Below are 23,722 nucleotides of genomic sequence, written 5' to 3'. Positions count from 1 at the left end.
TATATATATATATATATATATATATATGGTGGGAAAGTACGTTTTTTAAGAATTTACATATAATAAAATAACAGTTTTTCTGCATTCGCTTCGACCACTTCGCTTTGCCTCTTCGTCTTCGCCTTATTCTTTTTTTTCCATTTCGAATTTTTTTGGTTTTCAATTTTTTGACATTTCTTCCCTTTTTTACCTTTACCTTGGAATAATTTTTAGCCAAAACTGTTCTTCCAGTTAGCTATTTTGAAATTCATGTGGCTAAGAAATTATGAATTGTTCAGGCAATTTGGGGTAGTACGAAAAAAAAAAAAAAAAAAAAAAAATGGTTGAAAATGAGGTAGCAAAGTAATATATACTAATTATGTATTAGTGTATGCATAAACGCAAGTATAATTGTGCGAATAAACATATGGCCGCATGTGCGCATATAAAGGCTATATATATACGGTCTGCGTTATGTACATTGGGGCAGGCGCCATTGACCGTTCCATAAATTTTCCGATTTTATTCACCACTAATATGCAATACACTCAGAAGGCATACGCGCCAAACTTTTACTCCTAACGAAAAACATATACATGGTTGCGCAACTTCCTAAAGGAGGAAAAACATCCTTCATCTGTAATGTTAGTGAAATATCCAGCGAAACAAAAGGGCAAATACTCTGTACGTATCATTTGTTGCCCCAGCGGAAAACTGGGTAATGGTAATAATTATAGCCATTACACGAAGGCAGTACAGTGCAGAAATATGCACGCAAGTGACACAAGGGTTGGGCAGCGTGTATATATATTACGTACACACGCAATATAAAAAAAAAAAAAAATGCACACACATTTACAGGTGGAAGTATTACTTTTTAAAAAATTTACAATACCCTAAAAAGTCCTTTTCAAATTGTTCTATTTTTTCCCCCTGTTCTTTCTCAAAGGCGAACGTTTTCATGAAATTTGTTTATTTCAAATTTGCCACACATTGAAAAAAAAAAAAAAAAAAAAAAAGACAACTTCTTTAAGGATGAAATTGTTCTGGGTGGGGGGAAAAAGGTAAAGCGCGTTACATTAAACGTTCGCAAAGCTGAAGGAGGGACGACTTGTTTAGTGGTATTTTTCTATAACGTGCGACAAATCGGGAGAACAAACCGTGCACATGTTGACCGTTGTAGGTTGGTCATGCTTCCTAAGAAGTACAGCAAAAGGTAGGAGGAAAAAATAACTTATTTGTCTAGGAAGTTATCTCTAAATGGTTGAAGCATTCCTCATCATGTAAGCATTACAAAAAAAAAAAAACTGTTAATGATTTTTTAGAACTGAAGTGTGTGCTCACATAGTGTAGTCCTCTTAAACTTTGCGTAGCTCGAAAAAAAAAAAAAAATGGGAAAGTACACGAACAGGGTTTGTACAGCCTTATGCAAAGCCGGTGACCAACAGAGTTCATGTAGATATGCTATGCCTTCCCGCTATTTCGTTTTACGCGACAAAACTATGCGACATAACATTGGATAATGATATGTATGTAAGGCATTCAAAAAGATGGGAATTACAAATAATACACTCTACTTCTGCAAAGAAAGACAGGCGAAGCATACCTGTTAAAATATTTGTCGAAATTTTAACCGAACATTTGGACGACTCTGTAGCAGCACACAAGCTTATTCTGTGCACATTTAACTTTTAAGATAATGTAATACTTAATTTTATTTTGCAAAATGCACAAATAGTTTTAACAAGAAGAAAAAAAAAAAAAAAAAAAAAAAAAAAAAATGTTTTTTAAAAAAGATCATCACACAAATTAACAAACTGGGTAACCTAGAGAAACGGCTGCATGGCTAGGTGAAAAACATTTGCTAAATGAACATATATTTAGTGACAAAAGGGTGTAGGGAATGGACGTACGGGATGGTGAAATAAAAACAAACAAACAAAAGAAAAAAGGAAAAAGCAAATAAGCAAAAAATATAGGGTTAAAATTCAGCATAGAAAAATAACGAGCAATAAGATGTAAAAAGGGTGATCACGCACGCTAACCTCCAGAAGTGGCAACATTAATGCCGTCCCCAATTTTGTACAATTTGGTTCATACCTATAGTCCATATTTTACGCTTAAGGGAAACTCGTAAATATCCTGACCGTATAGCTTCTCTGCTCTCTATGCGTTTGTACAACAATTTGATGAGCCTCTAAGAGCGCAACAAACTGTGCAATTTTGTTCGTGCGTCTAATTCGCAGTTTTTAAGTAGTACGGAGATTTATGCACCAAAAAGGATAGAAGGAGAGAAAAGGCGTGCAGAGCAACTTCCTTCGATTCGCATTTTACCAATTTTGAAATATATAAAAATTTCTTTCTTTTATGTGTATGATGTTTCCTTCCGTGTTTTTTCTTATGTTTCAATTTGTTGATGCTTCTGGATTCTTCATTAATGTGCACATCATTTTGTTGGTATGAATAGATATCTCTTTTTTTTTTTAATCTGCTCTTTTTTTCACTCTTTCGGAGGGTGTGATCACCCATCTTCTGTCCTTCTCCCACACGACTACTTGGGCGACTACTAGGGTAGTTCCTTTCTCTCTCTCGGTGATTATTTCCACCGTGTAATGGGTTTTCCTCTCCATCATTTCGTCTATGGGCCTTGTTTTGTGAGGGCCCTTGCGTGTGATTTATGGTATAGTAGTTGCTCCCCTTGTAATGTGTCTTGCACAGCTTTGTGGGCGAGGCCTGTTTGTCATGGCCACAGTGATTATCGTCGCGATGGTGATTGTTTGCGTGGTGATCTCTGTGGTGGCCATTACGTCGGTCATGATGGGCTCCCTTGTCCCCCTCGCTCGGGTTGTCGCTGTGGTCCGCGTCCTGGTAGGCCTGCTGCTCCTTCATGAACTGCTTGTCAAAGTACCTTTCGTATGTGTTCTTTCGCATAATTTGCTTGAGTCTGCGGTTGGAGTCGTCCTTTTTCCTAAGGGAGAAATTTCTGAACTTGGGCTTGCGATGGGATCTTTTTATCTTATACACAGATCGGTAGAGTATCCTAATGTAATAAGATGGCTTGAAGTCCCCCAATTGTCTGTACTTTTGGGGGTAGAAAAATGTATGAAAGTTCCAATTGGTTTTAACTGGCTGATCATCCTCTTTACCGCCTGTACTGAAATTGGACCGTCTGCTTTTTATTTTGCTTTTACTTCGACTTAACATGGAAAGCTTTTTCTTCCCATGACCATGATCCACCTGGATTAGAAGAATGTCAACTTTGATAATGCAGTTGGTGAACAAGGACCACAATAATTTATCCCTCTGGCAATAACCCACTTCTTTGTTGCTAACCCAGAGGAAGCTCTTTATGCTGCTAGCGTTGTTGTCTTTGAAGGAATATAACGGAATTACAGCTACAATGTTCTTCTTTAGAAATTCTTTTTTTTTTTTTTTTTCATTAATAATATGATTAGAAAAGGAGAGTGGGTACTCGTAGTTAACAAATTTGGCGTACTCCTTAATGACACTCATTTTTTTTGGTCTGACGACCGATTTCATTGTTACGGTTTGTATTTGATTTAATGTGCCAATGAACAAAAAGGTGAAAAAGGAGAGGATGCTATTGAATAATCCAAAGAATAAGCTGCTAAATGCGCTGAACAAACCATAGAACATAAGTTTAGCCACTGAAAGGAATATCTTGAATTTGTCTTTTTCCTTTTTTCTAAAACCCTTAATTTTTTTTATTGCCATGAATGGTTTATAAATCGTATTAACGCAGCTGATTGTGAGGATGTTTACAAATGACTGGCACCCGTAGCATATTCCTTCTGCACAATTGGATGGTTGGTCTAGAATTTCATTTTGCAGAACATTGCTATTTGTAACGATGCTGAAATTATCTGCATTTCTAGAAAATCTTTCGAAACAAGTACTCCAACTACCACACAGTCTACTCACTCCTTCCAGGATTCCCGATAGTAAGCTCTTTCCAAATCTACCAAGTATGTTCAGAAGTAGGATACAAAATAAGAAAGGAAAAGAACAAGAATCCAAACTTTTCTTTAAATCCTTAATGAAGGTGTTGTAACCCTTTTTCCAATGCTTATAAATTATTAAAGGATTTCCAATAAAATCTACAGCCCCAAGAACATTGAACATTTGGTTCATACCAGGGTTTATATAATCATTCATAATTTCATTAAATATTAATACATATAACGAACCACACATATTTTTCTTAACCTCCTTTTCAAAGTGTAAGTGTGCATCACTTATGTTTGGAATGTTCATTATAAGTACAACCAAAGCGTTCATCACGTTAGACTCCATTATTTCACTTTTCTTGTCATAGCTTAGGATTCTATTTTTTATATTTATGATTAATTTAATTTCATTGATTTCTAATTTAGAGATAAATATTTTGTCGAAACTGATTAAGTTATTCTTCATGTTAATATTTTGGATCTTCTTCAAGATCCGTTTTCGATTGTTTAGTAAATTTTTGTAATACTTGTCGCAAGTTTCCATGTACTTGAGTTTTTTTTCGTTAAAAATATCCGCGTTGTAATTTCTCCTTAGATTCTTTCTTTTGTTCTTATTTATCGTTGCAACCTGGGTTAGCATTTCTTCTTCCCCGTGTGGATATCCATTTGGATAGGGTACGCTGCTTGTATGGTTCATCATGGGGTCTTTGCCTCCAGATGTAGCGTTATTTGTGCTGTTAACTGTGGCAACGTGCCTCTGTTTGTCCAGTCCTCCTAAAGGTTCGATCCCCTCAGCGTGCACCTCCTGATCACTTCCTGTGCATCCCTGATTCCCTCGGTTTCCCCAACTTTTGTATTCATTTACCATATTAATGTAGGTCCTCACGTCGGGCATCTCATTGTCCGATTTGTTGCAAAAAGTGTTGGAGTAGAAAATATTGCTGCTCGTGGTTTCGGCGTGGCTTCCTTCCCCTTGTTTCTTCTTTCTCTTTTTCGAGGACGTCTCTGCGTTTTTCTCGTCCTGCTTCTGCTCCTGCTCCTGCTCCTGCTCCTGCTCCTTACGGATGGCATTAAATTTGAAGTTGGCTATCTGCTCATATAAGTGGTAATCCTTGAGAATGTAATGCTTGATAAGCTCCTCCACTGGACCCATATTTTGTTTATACTCCAAGCTGTCATAATCGGTGTCCTTCAATTCGATATTTTTCTCCAAATTCAGCGAATTATAATTGGTTAAATCGTACTCGAGAATTTTTAACAGTTCGTCGAAAATTTTCAAAATTTCGATGATAAAGTAGGAATCCACATTTATACTCAAAGGGGAAAGTTTGATATTTACGTCTGACAATTCCAGGAAGTTCTTCATGTTTCCTCTTTTCTGCTTTACTATCGTTACATCCAAAACAGAGTTATGTTGTGCGTAGAAAAAGGAAGGGATAAACATTTTGTAAGAATTAGACAAGGGGTTATTCGTATTTGGACTGATTAGCAGATTATCTTTCTCGAAATAGGAATAATCCTCGCAAGATTTATTTTTTGTAAGTCCCATAGGCCTTAATATATTCTTAGAATTCATTTTGCACAATTCATTTTCGTCTTTAAGGTGATGCGAAAAGGTTTCAAAGGTATCATTCGATTTGCTCCTCTTTGAGCGATAAAGGATGGTCATGTCCTCTGTGCGCATTTTCCTTTCGAAGGTATTTCCTGCATTAGGTAAGAAGCTACTTTTGTCATTCTGCTCGTGTGTTGAATTGTCCACTTGGTGATTCTTCTTCAAATCTATAATTGGCAAGAGCACATTCTTATAATCTGTGTTCTTCGTGTGGTTGTCTATTTGCAGCCACCCTATGTTTAAGTGAAACAAATCCTTATCACTTATCTGTTTGTATACAATTAATATATATTCCATGGAGAAGTAGAGGATTTCCTCTAAGTTGTGATTACTGATGCTTAACCCTACTCCCTTAAAAATGAAGTGCGCAAATATGTTTAAATTTAATGTGTCTTTTTTGTTTTCCTCTCTGTTGATCATTTTTTTCTCATATAAATCTCTAATAAGGTGGGTTATCCTCGGTCCTTTTTCAACAGAACGCATGGTGGTTCTTTTTCTAAAGAGGTTTAATAAATGCCATCGATTTGTGTTCTGCCGGTTCTTCAGATGTGCGCGATTTTGGGGACTTGCCGGGTCTGGTCCACTATGTGCATAAAGCCCATTGGGGGTGGTGTATTCCCCAGTTGGCGCATTTTTTCTAGTGATGGAGTCCTTCCTTCCCTTGCGGCTCTTCTTCCGTTTGTCCTGCTTCTTGTTCCTCCCCCGGAAGTATGCATTCTTTATCTTGTTGCTGAATACGTGTAAGGATTTGAGCAGTTTGTAATTGTTCTTACGGTTGAGGGATGCACTCCTGAAATTCAGAACGTTGCTTATAAGATCGTCGTAATTTTCAAACGAGAAAATGGTCTTCCCGTTGTACGTTTTCTTAGAGCAAAGAATATAAACGAATGCATCACCCTGTCTCAATTTTAACAAACTGACGTTCGTAGAATTAGCCAAATCGATTATGTTTAGATTTCCATCATTTAAATTTTCCACTTGTTCTGAAAATCGTTTTAAGTGAAATATTTTATCGTTAATAATTTTCGCATATTCATTGTCCTTCAAATAATTGGTAGCCAAGAGGCTCAGGTAGTTGAGTTCGTTCTTCAAATTTACTTTCAGCGTGTTTGCGTACCTCAAGTTGTTCCTACTCTTTATGTTACTCCTGCTTTTCCTATAATTGTTGCTACTTTTGTGACCGTTATGGTTTCCCTTCCTTTCCTTTTTATTTTGTTCACTCTTCTTGCTTGAGGTAAGTATGCTGATCTTCAATTTGGGGTCCTTATACGGGTTGTAAAATGAGAAATTAAAGGCGTAATTTTTGAATATTTCGTCGAAGGATTTTTTCTTTTTTTTCGGGATTTTCCGCAACACTTCAGAATGATCATATATGCCTAACTGCCTCAGCTTGATATTGTACTTGGTGAGATTTAAGAGGTAATATGGGACCACGTCGATGTCTTGGAAGCGCACAAATTTACATCCCTTGTAGGTGGAAATCTCCATTGAGCAACAGGTGTACTCATACGGTATGCTATTGGTTTTGAATAGCTCCTTGGATATATTTAAATATGTAACATCATTTTTGCCATTATTTTTTAAAAGAATATTTAGTTTCTTAACTTTCTTTTCTTCCTTCTTAAAATTTTCCTTCGATACAACTGGATGACGAAAATATATCATGCTCACTCTCGTCAGATCCAGCACTTCTGACCAGTAAAGAAATCTGAACGCATCCACTTTTCTGTATTTCTTCACCATATTATTTGGTCTTGTATCATTTGGACTGACTCCCTCCGCATCTTCCTTCTCAAGGGAGTTCATGGCACTAGTGCTCCACGTGCTTTTAGAGGACGACGACTGTTGTTTGAACATGTGGTGGTTCTCCCGTTCGATGTCCACGAGGACGCTAAGCTTGTCAGAGATGTTATTCAGGGGTGGAACAGCAATACCTCCTTCGGAGGGTAAGTCGCAATTGGATAGCGGGTTCCGGTCAGTGGGAAAGCCACACTTGGTTTGGGAATTATCCCCCCTTGCGCAAGCCTCGTCTTTTATTCCCCCCAAGAGTTTCTCATTCTCCTTCTCCAAATTTTCAATATACAACTCCTTCTGCAAATAATCATCAATAAGGTAATTGAAGCTATTTTCAAAAATGCCGCAAATTTTCAACATAGCTTTTTTTTTAGACTGTGGGTGAAATTCGACAAACGCCCCTGGCTCCAACATGTTGTACTTAAAATAGGTGTAATTTTTAATATACTCCTGGAAAACGATGTTCATCTTTGTGTTGTTTATTATTACTATATATGGTAGTATCTCCATAACAGTTGTTCGAAAGAACGGCATGGGGGCGATGGACATATATACACTGTACTTCAACTGCGGCACGTTTCTATTTTTATTTGAGCAAGTCAATCTGGTGATAGACAAATCTGTGATCCTAAAATCTTCAGACTCCAGTGGTTTGTTAATATTGCTTCCATAAAAGAAGCAGTTCCCTTTTGTTCTTTTCATTTGGCAAAATATATTCGACCTATTCTTACTTATCATGTGTACATGGTTCGGTTCAGCCTTTTCGGAAATGTTATTCTGGATGGGCTGCTCATTCTTCTGTTGTTCTCCTTCCATTTGTGGACTGTCTATTTGTTCAGAATTTATTTGTTGGTTCTCCATAAGGGAAATACTACTTACAATTTTTTGATTTTTTTTTTTGATGATATTTCTCGTCCTTTTTAATTTCTTCCTTCTAATCATAAATTTCTTTAACGGATAATTGATCCAGTTTTTTACTTCTTTGAGTGTTTCATAGGATATTACCATTCTATTCCTTCTCATGGCAAATTCGCATGGTAATAATTTCCTTACGTATGGCTCTATCACTATCATGTTGTCGTTGTTTATTCTTTTTAATGTAATGGGATAGTTCAACCGGTTGATTACACAAGCTGAGACGAAAAATGTGCAGGACACTGAATATGTTGCATGGTGAATTTTTTCTAAAGAAATATCTTGGTATCTGTTTTTGCCTGTTTCGTAAAATTCGTTGAATATGGCCCATATGGTTAACTGCTTCTGTCCTTCCTCCATTTTGGAAGATTTATAATTTTCTCGTTTCTGCTCAAATTTCTCATGCTTCCATTTCATGTTGTTTAGGTCTGCATATTTTATGTAATCCTTTATTTCGCCAAGAGCCACTGTGCGAGCGTTGGCATACAATTTCCTCGTCTTTGAGGATTCCTCCTCTAGACTGTGACTGGAGTAGTTCGTATGTCTTACCCCGTTGGTATGCGAGATGCGGTCGATCTTCGCTACCCCCTCGGAGTAGTTACCCCCGCTAGCACTGCTTCCATCAGGGGAACTCCCTACAGTCGCCCCATAATTTGGAACCCCTTCCTCTGCATAATCAAGAGAGAAAAACGATGCCATATCCTCTTTCACCTCCTTCTCGAGGATGATTTTCTCGCGCCCCTTTTTATGAGGATAGTTAATTGATATACTCCTGGAATTGTATCCATCGAACGAGATATTTATGTTGTGAGGAACGAACGGTAGTTTTATGCTTTGCCCAGGATCAATCCTAATTTCGTGTATGTTCTTATTCCCCTCTTTTCTTATATTTACGATAAAGTTCGTTTCTTCTATGTATAACTTTCCATTGGTATTTTCCTCATTTGATTTATTTTCCTTCTTTTTGTTTTTATATATGAAAACATTTTTATCGTTATTAACTTCTTTAAGCAAAATATCTTTGTCCTTCATGGAGACAATTTCTCCATTATGTGTTATTCGCGTCTGGTTGTCAAAAAAGAGGATGCTTCTCTTGGGATCGTCCTTCTTCTGTTCGTTCCTTTTGTCTTTGTTCTGTGGGTATTCATCGGTGAAATTCTCCACATAATTAGGCGTAATGTCCACATCATCCTCCTGCACACCATCTGTGTTACATCGCTCTTGACTTGTAGTATGCGCATCCGTTTGGGCTGTTTGGTAAGCATCACTTGGGGTGAATCCCTCACTGGGAGGAACCTGCTCACTGGAAGCGAATTCCTCACCACGGTAACATCGATCACAGACACTTTCATCGGCTCCTTTAACGTAGGAGCCACCCACAGAAACAGACTGGTTACTTCCCACAGATGTTTTCTGCGTATTGGAGCACTCCACCGATGGAAAAGTGGTATAAGTGCTAGCGCTCTTTTTCAGATTCTTAGTGGAATTTGTTTTTAAAACCTCATATGTTAGACACATGGTTCTCGGCAATCCATTATTAATCATCAAGGCGTGATCAATACTTATTTGGAAGAAATTATGAGCATCTTTCTTATTTAGTACGTAATTGGGATTATAGACGCTGATGATAGTGGACGTGAAATACACCTCCTTCAAATTCATGTAATTTAAATTGTAATTGTTTGATAAATTCTGATTATTTTTATTTCCTCCTTTTGTTAAAAGGTTATTTTCTTTTAACAGATGGTTTTTTAACCTAATTATAGATGGTTTGAATACCTTGGCTGTGTCCGTGAAGAAAGGTGAATGGTAATTTAACATATTATCGAGAGTCCCCTTTGTGCACATATAATCTGCATTCTGATGGTCATTTAAAAAATCATATAAATCCTGTTTGTATATTTTTTCATTTTGTACTGAGAGCCATATGAATGCATTTTCTGCGACGAGCCAGTACAATGGTATGGGAATTAATTTATTACTATTGCTAGATATTTTGATGAGATCCAACCCACCTTGTGCATTCGCTTGCTCTTTTTTAAAGTACTCATTAAGAAGTGCCTGCTCCTCAAAATTGTCTTTATCATAATCACACAAGGAATTTCCATAAGTGGAACTGTTACTTGGCGTGCTTTCAATGGAGAAGATGGAATTGGAGAGGGACGACAAGGTGATGTTGGACAGATCCATCATGCTGACAGATGTACTTGAATTGTTCTTAGCTACGCGTAGAGGAGGTGGAGTTAAAGAAGAGGATGCGTAGTAGGAAGAAGATGGTGATGCAGATGAATGGGAGGATCTCTTGGCGAAACTGAAAAATGAATCATTTATGGACATTATATTTCTGTACGGATTGGCTTGTCTAGAGAAATCCCTTATTTTTTCACGAGGGAGAATATCATTTTCATATTTGCTAATCTTCTTATGTTTGGTTTTCTTAAAAAACGTCTTGAGGTATATTTCCTTAATTTTTTTTTTAATAAATCGCTTCTGTAATTCATGCTTTTGTTTACTTCTTCTTCCTCTTTTTTTTTTTTTCCTCTTATATTTCAGAGGTGCTAAGGAGCTAAATTTAATGTCGCCAGAGATGTAATGCTCTACGGAGGATAGTTTCATCAATGGAAATATATTCTTAATGCATTTCCTTCCATACAAGTAGGATTTATGTTGAATATAGTTAATAGCTTTTTCTTTGTCATTTGTGCTTTGACGGTAAGGACCTTTTTGATCCTTCATTTGGTTTTCCCAATTGCTCGGTATATCATTGTTGCTAATTGTCTTTTTTTTTTTTTTTTTTTTTTTTTTTTCCTCACTGAGGGCATTATTTTCCGTCACACTGTGTTGGATGAACTTTTCGATTTTTTTATCAATTTTTAGAGTGTATGTTGGTGGGGGGGAAGGTACTGTGTTGTATTTGTGAAAATATTCTTTAAAAATGCCATTTCTGTTGGAATTTCCTGGTACCGATTTGAAGACATAAAGTGGGAAATCAGTGTTGTTCTTAATAGCCACGATGGATGACAGGAAGAAATCATACTCCTGTTTTTCTTCATGACTAATTCGGCTACTTGTCCGGAAAAAGATAAAGAGATGATTGCGTGGTTGTGGAATATTGGCAGGTTTCCATACCTCTTCCTTATTTGTATTAGTATTTCTTTTTGAGGTGTAATTGGATGGGTATACAGTATGATAATTACTCTCAAGGGATAAGTTATCCATTTCTAACAGTTCCTCATTGTATAGCTCTTCCTCAACTTGTGCGTTTATATTTGGAGGTAATCTCCTCTCTGGAATGACCAACCGGATGATATCCTCATTCTCATTTGCCGTGTTGAGTATACTTGAGGGGATATCATATATATAATTAAGTAATCTGAATCGGATTAGGAAAAATTTCACTTTTCCATTTTTGTGGGTAGGCAAATCGAGCGATTCATTATTACTTAATATTTTCCATTGGTACTTGAGTGTATTTCTGCTGTGCGTCGTGGACGTGTCTGTGTACTCCGCATTCAGATCATTCTGGTTGAATGGGTAATTGTTTTTTTCTACTTCCTTTGCGAGGCCGTTTTTTTCACCAGATGGGAAGTAGTTAGTGCTCCTTCTTCGTTTTTCACGACATGTGGGCTTCGAACGGGTGGGATCATTCTCCTTCTCTCTACTTACCCTTCCCAAGTTCGACAAAGCAGCGTATCCGCGAACTCCACCTTGCACTAATTTCCCCTTTGATATCCTATCAATAGTAGACAACAAGAGGTTTTGTTTATTATCGCAATAATGAGTCCCACCCATCGAGCTCCTCTTAGCCTCTGAATGAAGGCCCTCCATCTCCCCGTAGGATAAATCGCCTTTCTCTTGTATAGTGCATATAGCAATAGGTTGACCAAGCAAATTGTTAATCTTACAAATATTATTCATTTCAAGTCTCTTCTTCCTCTTAATATAGTTAAACAATTTAATGTGAAGTAGTTGTTCCGAAGCAGAATCAGACTTGTCCACATTAAATTCGTTTTCATACTTGGCTAGATAATCTCCTGGATATTGACACGAGTATTGATAATTCCTCAAGAGCTTCTCCAAAATGAACTCTCCGAAAATGTACGTATCTAGGGATCGATTTACGCTATGTAGGACATCAAATTTGTTATACCTAAAGAGGATATGATCATTTGTAAGTAGAGGAATATCCTTGTATTGTTCATCATGCATGACAGCATAACACTTTGGCCAGCACATGGAGGTGTACGTGTCATCCATTTCGCTCATGTTTTTCTTCTCCGTGTTGTTGTCTTCATATTCTGTTTGATACACCACATTATTTGTATGTACATTTTTGGATGATAGTTCTTCATTTTTGTCGTTTTTTACCCTCTGAGGAAGTTTCTTAATATTTCTCTTTTTGTCTATCTCGTTTATGTGCCTACCAAGCAGCAGACGCGTTCTCTGTGTTATTATAGAAAAGATGACACTGCAACATAGCGATAGGATATTATCCAGAATATTAAAATTGAGATTAATATTCAGCCATGAGAAATAGTAGTATAGATGTATTGGAGAAGTTAGATCTTTTTTCACAGCTATAATTTCTACACGCACTGGTTCAACAAATGTTTGGTAAGAATTTTCCTTTTTGTTAAAATTTTCACAGTAGACTAAAAATTCTATTTTGCATTCCACATTTTTGCTCTTTTTATTTTCGTTGTAATTTTTTATATCACTAAACATATATTCGTTATTTATGAAGATTTGATTTCCGTTTTGATATTTTCTATTTTCATTTTTTAATTTCCTAGAATTGAACTTTGTATTACTCTCCATTCGATTTAGTTGGTCCATTTGATCCATTTGACCCAGTTGGATTATTTCGTTTTCCTTTTTTTTAAAAAGGATCTTCTGGAATATTTTCTTTATATGTACATAGAGCAGTTCAATGTTTTTTACAAAATGCATACTATTCAAAAATTTCTTCCACCAACTTTTTTCGTTCCTGGTAGAAGTAGTTCCCCCTCCTTCTGCGCATCGGTTCGAGTCTGACAAGTCGTTTTTCAAATGGTTTCCTTTTCCTCCATCTGGGGGGGTTTCTACCCCTTGTGTGCATATAGCATTATCGATATCATCCACTGCTCCGGTTATGTTTATCCCCCTTCGATTGTCATTTTGCTCATCGATTTTGCTACACATGTACATTTTTCTTTCCTTCTCATTTGGGCGTATCATCTCAAACGGTCTGATAGCTGACCCTGTTTCGCTACTTCTGGGCCACCCTCTATGTGAGGTCTCACGTGAGTACAACTCTTCATATGACGCCCCGTCCTTTGGGGCATCCTTCCCTCTGTCAATTTTGCTAAAACGGTATGGAGAGACCTCCAAGCTGCTGCCCAAAGCAAGATTTGGTTCAAAATTCATGTCGGCACCCAGACAGTGACTTGTTATACCATCCTTTCCACTTCTCCCAGGAGAAAGATCCCTTTGATCATCTAACAATCGGGAATCCTCTCTTCCCTTTACTTGGTCTGCTCCTTCTCTTCCTCCTTCTACATTCTGTTCATAAATATTTAGGGAATATAAATGGAAGGTAAAATACTCAATCACAAAATTTAGAGAGCACCTATTGTAGGCCGTGTTCGAATCCCATACTTGTAAAATAATTACATCGAAATTGACGTTACAGTTCATTTTTATATTTTCCACAAAATTCATCATTAGCATGTTGAGTGTGTTGGATTCTAATGGATACTCCATCTGAGTTTTAATCCTTTCGTTTGAGTCCCTGTGCGTGAAATTAACATCATCCCCTTTTCTTACGATGTGATTCTCTGAGTTGTATCTAAATAAGTGTTGACTGTTGGGTAGGTCGAATTGGTTCTTTTCATTTGGTCTAGCTATAACACTCTTTACGCTTCGAAAAGATTTTACCCCTTCGAAGTTGCCCCTTCCAGCGGATTTCACTCCACGGAATGGATTAGAATGCGTCTTACCTTTAGGGGTTAGACAAAAACTGACGAACAGTCTACTCAGTTCGTCTTTCTTGAACGAGCGAATTTCTTCTTCCAAATGGTGGCGCTTCGAAAGTGGTGACTCTGCGTCAGTTACCGAATATTCACTCGACATGGCGCTCGTAGAAGTACTCATAACATTGAAATAAAAGCTATCACTGAGCATTAAATCACTGTTATGGTCGTAAAAATTATCATTTGTGGATGTACCTCTTATCAGGAAATCTTCTTCTTCTTCCTTCTCCTTCGATGTGCATAAATCTAATAAGTAGGTCGAAAAATCAAATATTATGTTGCATAGCTGATTGAGTAGAGTTAGCGCGTTAGAATCCACATTCAGAATGATTGGTTCGAATGAACAGTTGATGTCTATCCCTTCGACTTCGTTTTGAACCACTAGGCTATCCTTCTGTGCAATCTTTATACTCGTAATTTTATTTATTCCTAAACATCTCTCTATCAGCATTTCTGGACTTGGAATTTTCATTTCGAAGTTTATGTTTACTCTGCACGGCTGTAGTAAGATGTTGTTGTAGGGAACGTTGTTCCAGTCAATGTATGCTCTAAGGAAGGGGTTCTTTGTGACTGGTCTACTTATAGCGCTCGTAATTTGGGAGAGAAATATATTCATATTTAGTATGCATGGGAGGTATGACGACACTTGGCTAATGTACTGCATAAATCTGCTTTTCACAAAGTCGTTTGCGTCCAACACCTTGTTCAAATTGGAATGACTCAATGCATCCATCACTTTCATTTTTAGTGCTTCCATTTGTTCATTACTATTATTTTTCTTTTCCTGGTTGCTGGAATCTTTGCTCATCGTTTGGCTACTTTCAGGAAATTCCTTAGTAGGAGTATCCCCTAGCCAACGCACCCGAGAAGACGAATCTCCTTCATTGCCCTTATCACCACTAACATTCTCATCACCGCCACCGTTCCTGTTACTACTATCTGCGCAATACCCCCGTGAGGCTATTTTTTCCTTTCCCCTATCTTCTAAACTCTCCTTATAGAGCAAAAAAAAAATCACAGACTTCAAGCACCCCTTTGTGGCCAAAACGTAGGGCTTATCGATGTTGGCCCCTTTGCACCACTTCATTTTTTCTCTAAATTTAAACCTACCTGTTTTTGTCTCCCCATTTTCATGATTATCATGTTTTTCACTGAGATATTCTCCATATGGGTATTCCTTATATGCGTGTTCCCCTTCTGGAGGAAATTCCCCCCCTTCCATTTCGTAAGGACTATAGGGATCGCTTCCCTTCCGTTTTTTCCCCCCCCGATTAGCTCCTTTCCTCGTGCGACTGCTAATCGACTTCCTTTTCCATTCCTTCGATTCGTCCACCATACTTGTCTTTCTCGTTTGTCTCCCTTTAACGTTTTTCACTCCGTTAGGATAGGCCTTACTGCTCTCCTCACTCAGCATGTAGGAATTTTTTCTTTTCTGTGGAACCCTAACAGGGTCTAAAGCTATCCATAATTCGAAGTAATTAATTTCGACGTCTACATGCACGTAGGGGTATGCTTTACTTTTACAAACTTCCTTTGTGTAGGCAGTATACTCTAAATTTTTGGAATGGAAGCAATCGTGGCAGGTGTTTAGTTCGTCTATGTCGTCAAAAGGTATGCTTCCTCTCTTAGTATTATCGGCCTGATAATCAGGGAGATAATTCTTCTTCTTTCGTATCTGTTCATCTGGGGGAGGCCATTTGGAGATACTTCCGTGCATTATAGAATGGGATCCACAGTTAGGGAACTGTTCCCCTTTGTGAAAATGAACATTTGCACTATCTGAAGTTAAAATTTGTTCGATGTTTTTTTTTTTATTTATTTTGTTAAAGGTATAATTAAAAAAATAGTTTTCGTGAAATAGAATTTCCTTCAAGGTGGTATTAATACCTTCCTCATTTTCAATGATGATTGTGTTATATTGGTTGGAACAGATCGATTTATCTTCTGTTATGAGATAGTATTTGTCTGTAGAATCATCCTCCATGTCGGTGTAGGTTACATCCCTTTCGTTGATAGTGCCCTCAGTTTCATGTTTCTCGCCATTTGGGTTGTTGCCCATTTCGTTGCACTGAAACATAACACTGTATCGGTTAATCAAACTGTCCACAGGAATTTTGTAGGTACCATTTCCAGAAACAATTGTGTTGCTATGCTTAATGGAGATAACATCATAGTTTATGTGTTGAACTTTTTGCAAAAAATCTAAATGGATATCTTCACTGTCTTCCAGTTTTCTGTTCATGTCTTCCTCAATTGTGTTTATTTGAGGTAACAATTCATTAATGCTTATGAACCACGTTAGGAATTCATCAATAATTTCCCAAAATATTTTCACTTTGGTTCTGTTTAATATGAATTTGAACGTGTGGTTGTTCTTGAATAGATAGCCAAAGTAGAGCAACACGAGGTGTGTCTTCTCTAGATCCGGCAACTCTATGTTACTTATGGAGTAGTCCAAAAACGTGTCCTCCGTTTCGATCATGTCGTTAGTATTGAGGGCATCCCCACTTGTCACTTTCTCTTTCGCTCGGTCTACTTTCCCTAGCTTGCGTGATTTTTCTGAACGAAGAAAATTCTCCCCATTTGGGGTCTTCTTCCCACTTTTGTACCTCCCCCAATTGCGAGTCTTCATCCTGGATATATGCTCCGCTTTGTCCGAACCGAACTCGCTCCGGTTGACAAACTTCAAGTCGCTATGATAAATGGAGCTCATGCTAAGCAGCGTAATGTTCGTCTCGTCCCTCACGTCGACGCCATTCATGGAATATAGAACGTATGTGAAGTTATTTTTTTCCACCTTTGCTACAAAAAATATATCTGAAAAAATGAAGGTGCACAGCGGAATGGCATATTGCATACTATTGAACATGTTTTTCTGCATATTTTCGTTAAGCGCAATGAATTTTTTGTTAGATAATAAATCATCTTTGTTTTCCTCCATCACAACGTTGTTCTTGTCTTTCATATGGAAGGCATTCATTTCGTGTTCTCTTAAGGTGCTTGTCAAATTGTTCAAGGTGTCTCCTTCGACCGCTACGTTCTCATCCTCATCCTGTGCAGTGGATACTTTGGCCTTATTTTTACCCCTACCAAATGTAGAAGATATTTTATTCTGCGAGTTAATACAATTTTCTGTTAATTCAAATGTATTAGGACTTAAAAATTCGTTGGATTTGTTTCGTCCCTTTAGGGGGCTCTTCCTCTTCCAGAAGCGGATAAATATTTTTTTGATAGACAAGGAAAAGCTACATGTAATGCTGAAATTGTTATGAGATAACCTTTTTTTAATGTTATCTATATCGATTAGCATTTTCTTCACTTTTGTTTTTTCATTGTCATCTAGTGATTCGTCACTGTCATAATTTTCGAGCAAGTCGACCCAGGAATCATCGTCCGACGAAACCTCCGTACGGTGGTCCTCAAAGTTGTAAAGGTGGTTGTCCATTCGTTCCATCTCGTTCGTTTCCCTCTTTTTTTCACTTTTTTTCTTTTTTTTTTTCTTAACTTTTTCTAATTTTTTTTTCTTCTCGTGCTCGATTGGAGAAAATGTTCCACTGTGGCGATAATTCTTCTTCATCTCGATCAGACTTTTGCCACTCCACAAGAGGGAATCGTCTGATTTTTCACTTAACTTTGTAAAGGAGCCTCCCAAGTGGTTTCCGTTTTCCTCATCCTCTTCGTTACATTTAATTGTCCCCGATGCCTCCCTTTGGCAGATTCCTTTTTCGCCAATGTTGCCTTCTAAATCGGGATCTCTTCGTTCAGTGCGTTCTTTTGTCACGAAATAGTCACTGTGATTCTGCAACTCGCCATTATCCCTACCTTCGCCAAAAAATCCAGCCAAATCGGCTCTTAATTCTGATATCGATAATTCCTGTGTGGTTCTCACATGGCTGTCACTTAAGTACCCTACAAGCGTGTCCCTCCTGTATCTGCCACATTTACCCTCTAAGAGAAGTTCCTCATTTGGGCTTCTTAACATGTCTGCAGTTTGCCCCTTCCTATATGGGGGCAATTTAAACATGCTTGACTTTTTTTTCCTAAGTGAGTATCCACTTTTGTCACACTTATCATTTTTTTTTTTTTTTTTTTTTTCGTCATCCATGATGCTATCGTCCTGAGGAACATTCGCATGGGCGTCGTCTCCTTCGTCAAACTTTCCTGCTTTAAACTTTTTTCTTCTCTTTTTAACTTTTGCAATCGTACTAGAAGAATGGATAGGAACATTGCCAACACAGTTTGTGGAATTTTCGTGTGTCTTTTTCCTTCTGTTAGGGTGCCTTCGCTTGAGGTGAGTCGACACTGCACCAGATTTTGTAAATAAAGATACAGCCGATTTATCCTTGTGTGTATTCGCGTATGCCTTGTAATATTTTTGGTTCAATTTACACGTTGATTTAATTTTTTCTTTTAAGAAAAAAATATTTCTCTTTTTATTTTCCATCTGTTGTGTATTATAATGTCCATAAATGTACGAAAAAATGAGAAAAAAAAATTCCATGTCGTAATCGCAAATATTGATATACATACTTTCTTCTTTAAGCTTCATGATAAACATGGGAAATTTGGGGTTGAATTTTAAATGACATAGGTGGATGGTACAAGAAGCCTTTTCGCTCATGGAGAAAACATAATTGGAAGATTTATTGTCTCTTTTATCGTAGTTTAGACATTCTTCGTTAATGTATGAATAGCCATTTTGTATATCCTGATCATTGTATGTGGGGTGGTTTGATGATTTTTTGTACATGTCCAGTATGTTGTGATTCACCAACATTTCTTCCTCCTCTTCATATTCATTTGCACATGTCCTAAAAAAAAAGGGGCTGTACCCCTTGTCCATACAATAAGTCCCCTTGAGGTTACTCACATTGTATGACGCTCCTTTTATGTTACTCTTTTCTCCATCCTCTTGACCCTGAGCCATGGAAATATTCTTCCCATTTTTCACAGCTGGGCAACTGGTGGACCTCAAAAATTTCTTACTCCTCCTTTGTTTGTAATTTTGTAGAGAAGAATATTGACTGTCTGAGTAATTTTCATTTATTTTTAAGTTAAAAATTTCTGATTTTTTTTTTTTATCAATGGAACTGTATAGGTTATCATAATCGTCATTGTTTTGTTTGTGTTCAGGGAGGTAACCTTGTTCATTGTTGCTACCTTGGGAAGTGCTAGATTGGCTACTTGCCTCACTTTTACTTGCTCCTACTTCTCCATCCCATGCAAATGTACTTGCCCGATGGGAATTTCTATGTACGTGATTTCCCCGGTTGAGGTTGAATGAAAATTTGCCCCTGGCACCCTTCTTTCTAGCAGAGTAAAATTCCCCCTTCGAGTGAAATAAGATACGGTAGGGTCTTATAAAATTCTCATCTAAGTATGTTCTATAATTCCTCGCTGCGTAATCCCAATTTAAAATCCGCCTTACCTTTATTCCATCAAACTGTACGAAGAAGGAATCATACACATTTTTGTTAGTGACCGATTCATCGTAAGAAACCATTCGTTGTGTTAGCTGCGTAACGATCTTCACGGGATTCAAATTTAAGCTGTAGCCCTGCACCTCCGAGCCCTTTCCAGATTTTGTAATGACAATGGAAAGTATCTTTTCAAGTTCTACATCTAGGAACAGATTTGTATGTGTGGTATAGTTGTCTAAAATATCGTTACAGTATCGAGCACCCAGTTGTAAAAAGTACTCCCTCTTATAAGAGACTGCTTCTTGTTTCTTCTTTGACAGAATTTCCCTAACGTTGCAAAAATGGAAATAATCATCAATGAAGGATTTAAGAATTTCTCCGTTTATATTAAATATGGAATCAGCACAGTTATGCAAAAAGAGTCGATGGTCTGGCTTCTCCAGAATTGTGTAGGACTGATTATCATATCTGAGATAAATGGACGGGTCGGATAAGATGATATTATTTAGCTCATTACAGTAGATATTATTTTCCCTTTTTGGAAAAAAGAAAAAGTTATCTTCCACCAAAAATTTCAGCTTTTGTCTTAAGCTCCCGAAATTCAAAGTTTCATTTCGTTCACCCAATTTCCCATAATCATCCTTACGTTTATTATCCCTTTTCAGTATGTTATACTTTTTTAAGAACTCAAAATTATCGACATTAAATAAAAATTTCTTATGATAATTTTCATAATTGTCCTTCTTACCCGCATTCGTCAGAATGTACAGTACGTTTATATCTGGCTTGATGTACTTGTTGTCTAAATTTTTAACTACCAAAAGTAATGTTAGGGGATAAAGCTCTAAATCTATGGAATTCTTCAATTCGTGTGTGTTTGATATTTGGTTATGGTAATGAATGCACTGCATGAGCAGGGCGTACGTTTTGACGAAATTTACTGTCCTCATATTTACTCGATTGCATGTTTCGACTGTGACCAAGCAGGTACTGTTAATAATGCAAATGTCTATACATATGTCTATAGTAAATATCTTTTCCCGGAAGGAGTTTTTAATTTTATTATACACCTTTTGATTTTTCATTAAAAGTTTAAGCACGTGTATACTCTCGTTGGCCACTTGCTTCAGTTGGTTATCCTTTCCATCTGCGGTGTTGATTCCTTGGCCTTCCTCTGGAGAAGCCTTATTATCTATTACAGAGTAATTCTCCGCATCATCAATGCTAGCTCGGATACGTGCTTCTCCCTCGTTTTTTACCCCGTGAGAAATGTCCTTTGGATCCTGCCCAGTGGAATTGCCCCGCAACTCCACCTCCTTCTTGAACTCCTGGAGCTTGCAGAAGGCCTTACTCCGCAGTAAGTTAATTATATTTATGGAATGATTATTTTCGAACTGCTCGCAGAATCTCTCTGCATCTAGTTTCTCCTCCTTGGACGTGTGCGTGTCTAACAGTTTTAGCACCCATTTATTTATGTAGGCAATTTCATCTTCACTGTTCGCCTTGACTTTCTCAAACTGTGAGAGAATTCCTGCCTTCCAAACAGAGTAAGTAACAAAATTTAAGTTTATCCACTTGACAAAATTTAATATTTGCTTATCAGAAAAAATTATTTTTATATTCTTCAGAGTGATAAAAACACTTAATTTAGGTAGACATTCTTCAAACTCCTTTTCGCTTCTCCTTTGTATTCCCCAGCTTGAGAAGCATCGAGCAAAAGGAAGTCGCCCATGGTCAGTTGGAATCAGACTCAGATAAATTTCTCCATACCCTTCAAAGCAATTCGGATTTATTACATACTCATGTTTTATATTTTTTATAAGTTGTAAAAAGAGATAAAATGTATTCAATTTTTCTTTACTTATTTTGTACGTTTTTTCGTACATTAGATAGACAGATTGTATTTTTTTTCTTTTTCTGATACGAATTTTTTCTTTTATTTCGTTCTTTCTTACATATTTTGTGAACTTTTCCTCCTTCTCCAATTGTGATTCCGAATCACCTGCGACGTACGATTGGCTCCTTCGCTGCGTGTCTCCGAATCTTTTCATGCCACCGCGTCTACCCCGACTGGCTATCATTTCCGGGTCACTTGCAAAGTTGAGACAAACCTTACTATCCTCATTCACGAAAAAAGGGAAACTTCCTTGCCCGTCCGAATTTTCCTTACAATCGTCCATCACATAATGATACTTTTTCGTTCCGTAATAGGTTCTCCTATTTTTTACACGTACATACCTCTTCTGCTTCTTTACACCTCTGAAAGGTGTATTACCAGGCTGTGTGGAGTCCTTACCAAGGTAGATATTTCTATCTGTGTAATCTTGTTCGGAGCCATTTTCTCGGGTGGTGAAGTATCCATCGCTGAGGATGAGCTCATTGGTGGGACTCAACTCGTCATCACTACTTCTATTACTAGTCTGATTATTCGTTTTTTTATTATTAACGTTTGTAAAAGAATTTAGAGAGAAGAAGGACACCGCTTTGTTGATATAATTTGGGCCTTCCTCCTTGGCTTCATTTGATGGGTGTTTAACTGGAGAGTGTATATTCAATAGATGATTCTTCCCCTCTTTGTCATGTGGGATAAATTTATCACTTTTCCTGTTCACGTTTTTATTCCTCTTAAGCTTGATCATTTCATTTTTCTTTCCCTTAAGGACGGGATTTTCTAGAGATTCTGAAAATTTGGTGATGCAGGCAACCCAGCTGACATCATTGTCGATGCCTAGGTTGTGCTTAACTGGTAGTATTTTTTCCTCTCTTTTAGAGAAAAGGTTAAAATTGTAAAAATTGCTAATAGATAGGGAACACTTTCCATCCTTCTTCCCCGAGCAATTATTAGCGTGATCGCCATTGGTGTCTGTAAGGCTTCCCTCAATAATGGGATCACGCTTCGATTTTTTCTGACCATCCTGATCGTTTCGTAATATTTGTTCATTGATTTGGTGAATTTTTTGATTAAATTTGCTCATACTTTTTATATCAAGCTCATTCCTCCTCGTTTCTGAGAAGCTGTTTTTAACATTCTTAATAATATTTTGGAAATCTTTCAAGTTTTCTTCATTCGATTTGATATTTTTCACTTTGCTCAGGTGTGCTCCTTTGTTTCGGCGCTTGTGTTCAGAATTATTCAAATGTTTCTCCGTCTTTCTGTTACCTTTTTTTTTCTTTTTTCTTCTTTTTCCGCGTGTCGTAGTGTGTTTTTTCTCCTCCTGGGCAGGAACATCGAAGGAGCTAGAATTGTTCATGTATAGATTATCCCACTGTGTATAGTACTTTTTGTTCATAATTTTTTTCATATCAAGGTAATCCATGTAGAAGCCTAACTTTTTAACCGTTATCATATTTATCATGGTATTATTAACCAGTTCATTCTTTTTCGTGTAATAACCATCCCTCTTGATGGGCAATCCATCTTTTGGTAGACTTAAGAACAATTCCTCAACGCTGATTCCAAAGGAAAAACAGGTAGAAGGGTTACTTGTAAAATCTTCTATCCGTATATGTACATTCTTGATTGAAATATTTATATTATTTATTGCGGACAACAGCATTTGCCATATAACTCCCCCTTCTATGGAACAAACAATGGCACTATACTCTGATGATAGTAATAAGTTCTTTTTATTTTCTATATATTTCTCCTTGTATAATTTGTCGTCCAAATATTTTGGCGGGATGGTTGACAACACTAAGATCACATCTTCTATGTACACATTGATGGGATTTTTCATGAAATAAAAAATTGGCAAATTAATTTTAAAGTATCCAATGCACCCAAAGTTTAGTCTACATGGAATGTCAATCAGATCAACAATGGACTGCTTCAAATGAATGTTTGTTAGCTCCAGCTTTCCGCTTAGGATGTCACTTATCCCGAATTGCTCATCATCTATTCCGTAAATAAAATTTCCCAACACTTTGTTGAGGATGTCTGAAAGGAATTTCTGAAACATCTTTGCGATGGGTTATGAGCGGGCGTGGGGGGGTATTTGTGGACAGTTGACCTTCAAGGTGCGT

General features: G+C 37.2%; 1 protein-coding gene across 1 annotated transcript; it reads right to left on the bottom strand.

Moving 5' to 3' along the window:
* Window positions 1-2,214: 2,214 nt before the first annotated feature.
* PKNH_1257600 (conserved Plasmodium protein, unknown function) lies at window positions 2,215-23,658 on the bottom strand (the record flags this gene model as incomplete). The annotated part of the gene is made up of 1 exon (XM_002259881.1): window positions 2,215-23,658. One exon carries the CDS (start codon window positions 23,656-23,658, stop codon window positions 2,215-2,217), a length of 21,444 nt encoding a protein of 7,147 aa, XP_002259917.1.
* Window positions 23,659-23,722: the final 64 nt, after the last annotated feature.

Source organism: Plasmodium knowlesi (genome assembly GCF_000006355.2).
Source record: "Plasmodium knowlesi strain H genome assembly, chromosome: 12".
NCBI lineage: Eukaryota > Apicomplexa > Aconoidasida > Haemosporida > Plasmodiidae > Plasmodium > Plasmodium knowlesi.
The sequence above is the reverse complement of the archived record's forward strand: the minus strand, read 5'-3'. Positions and strand labels throughout refer to the sequence as shown.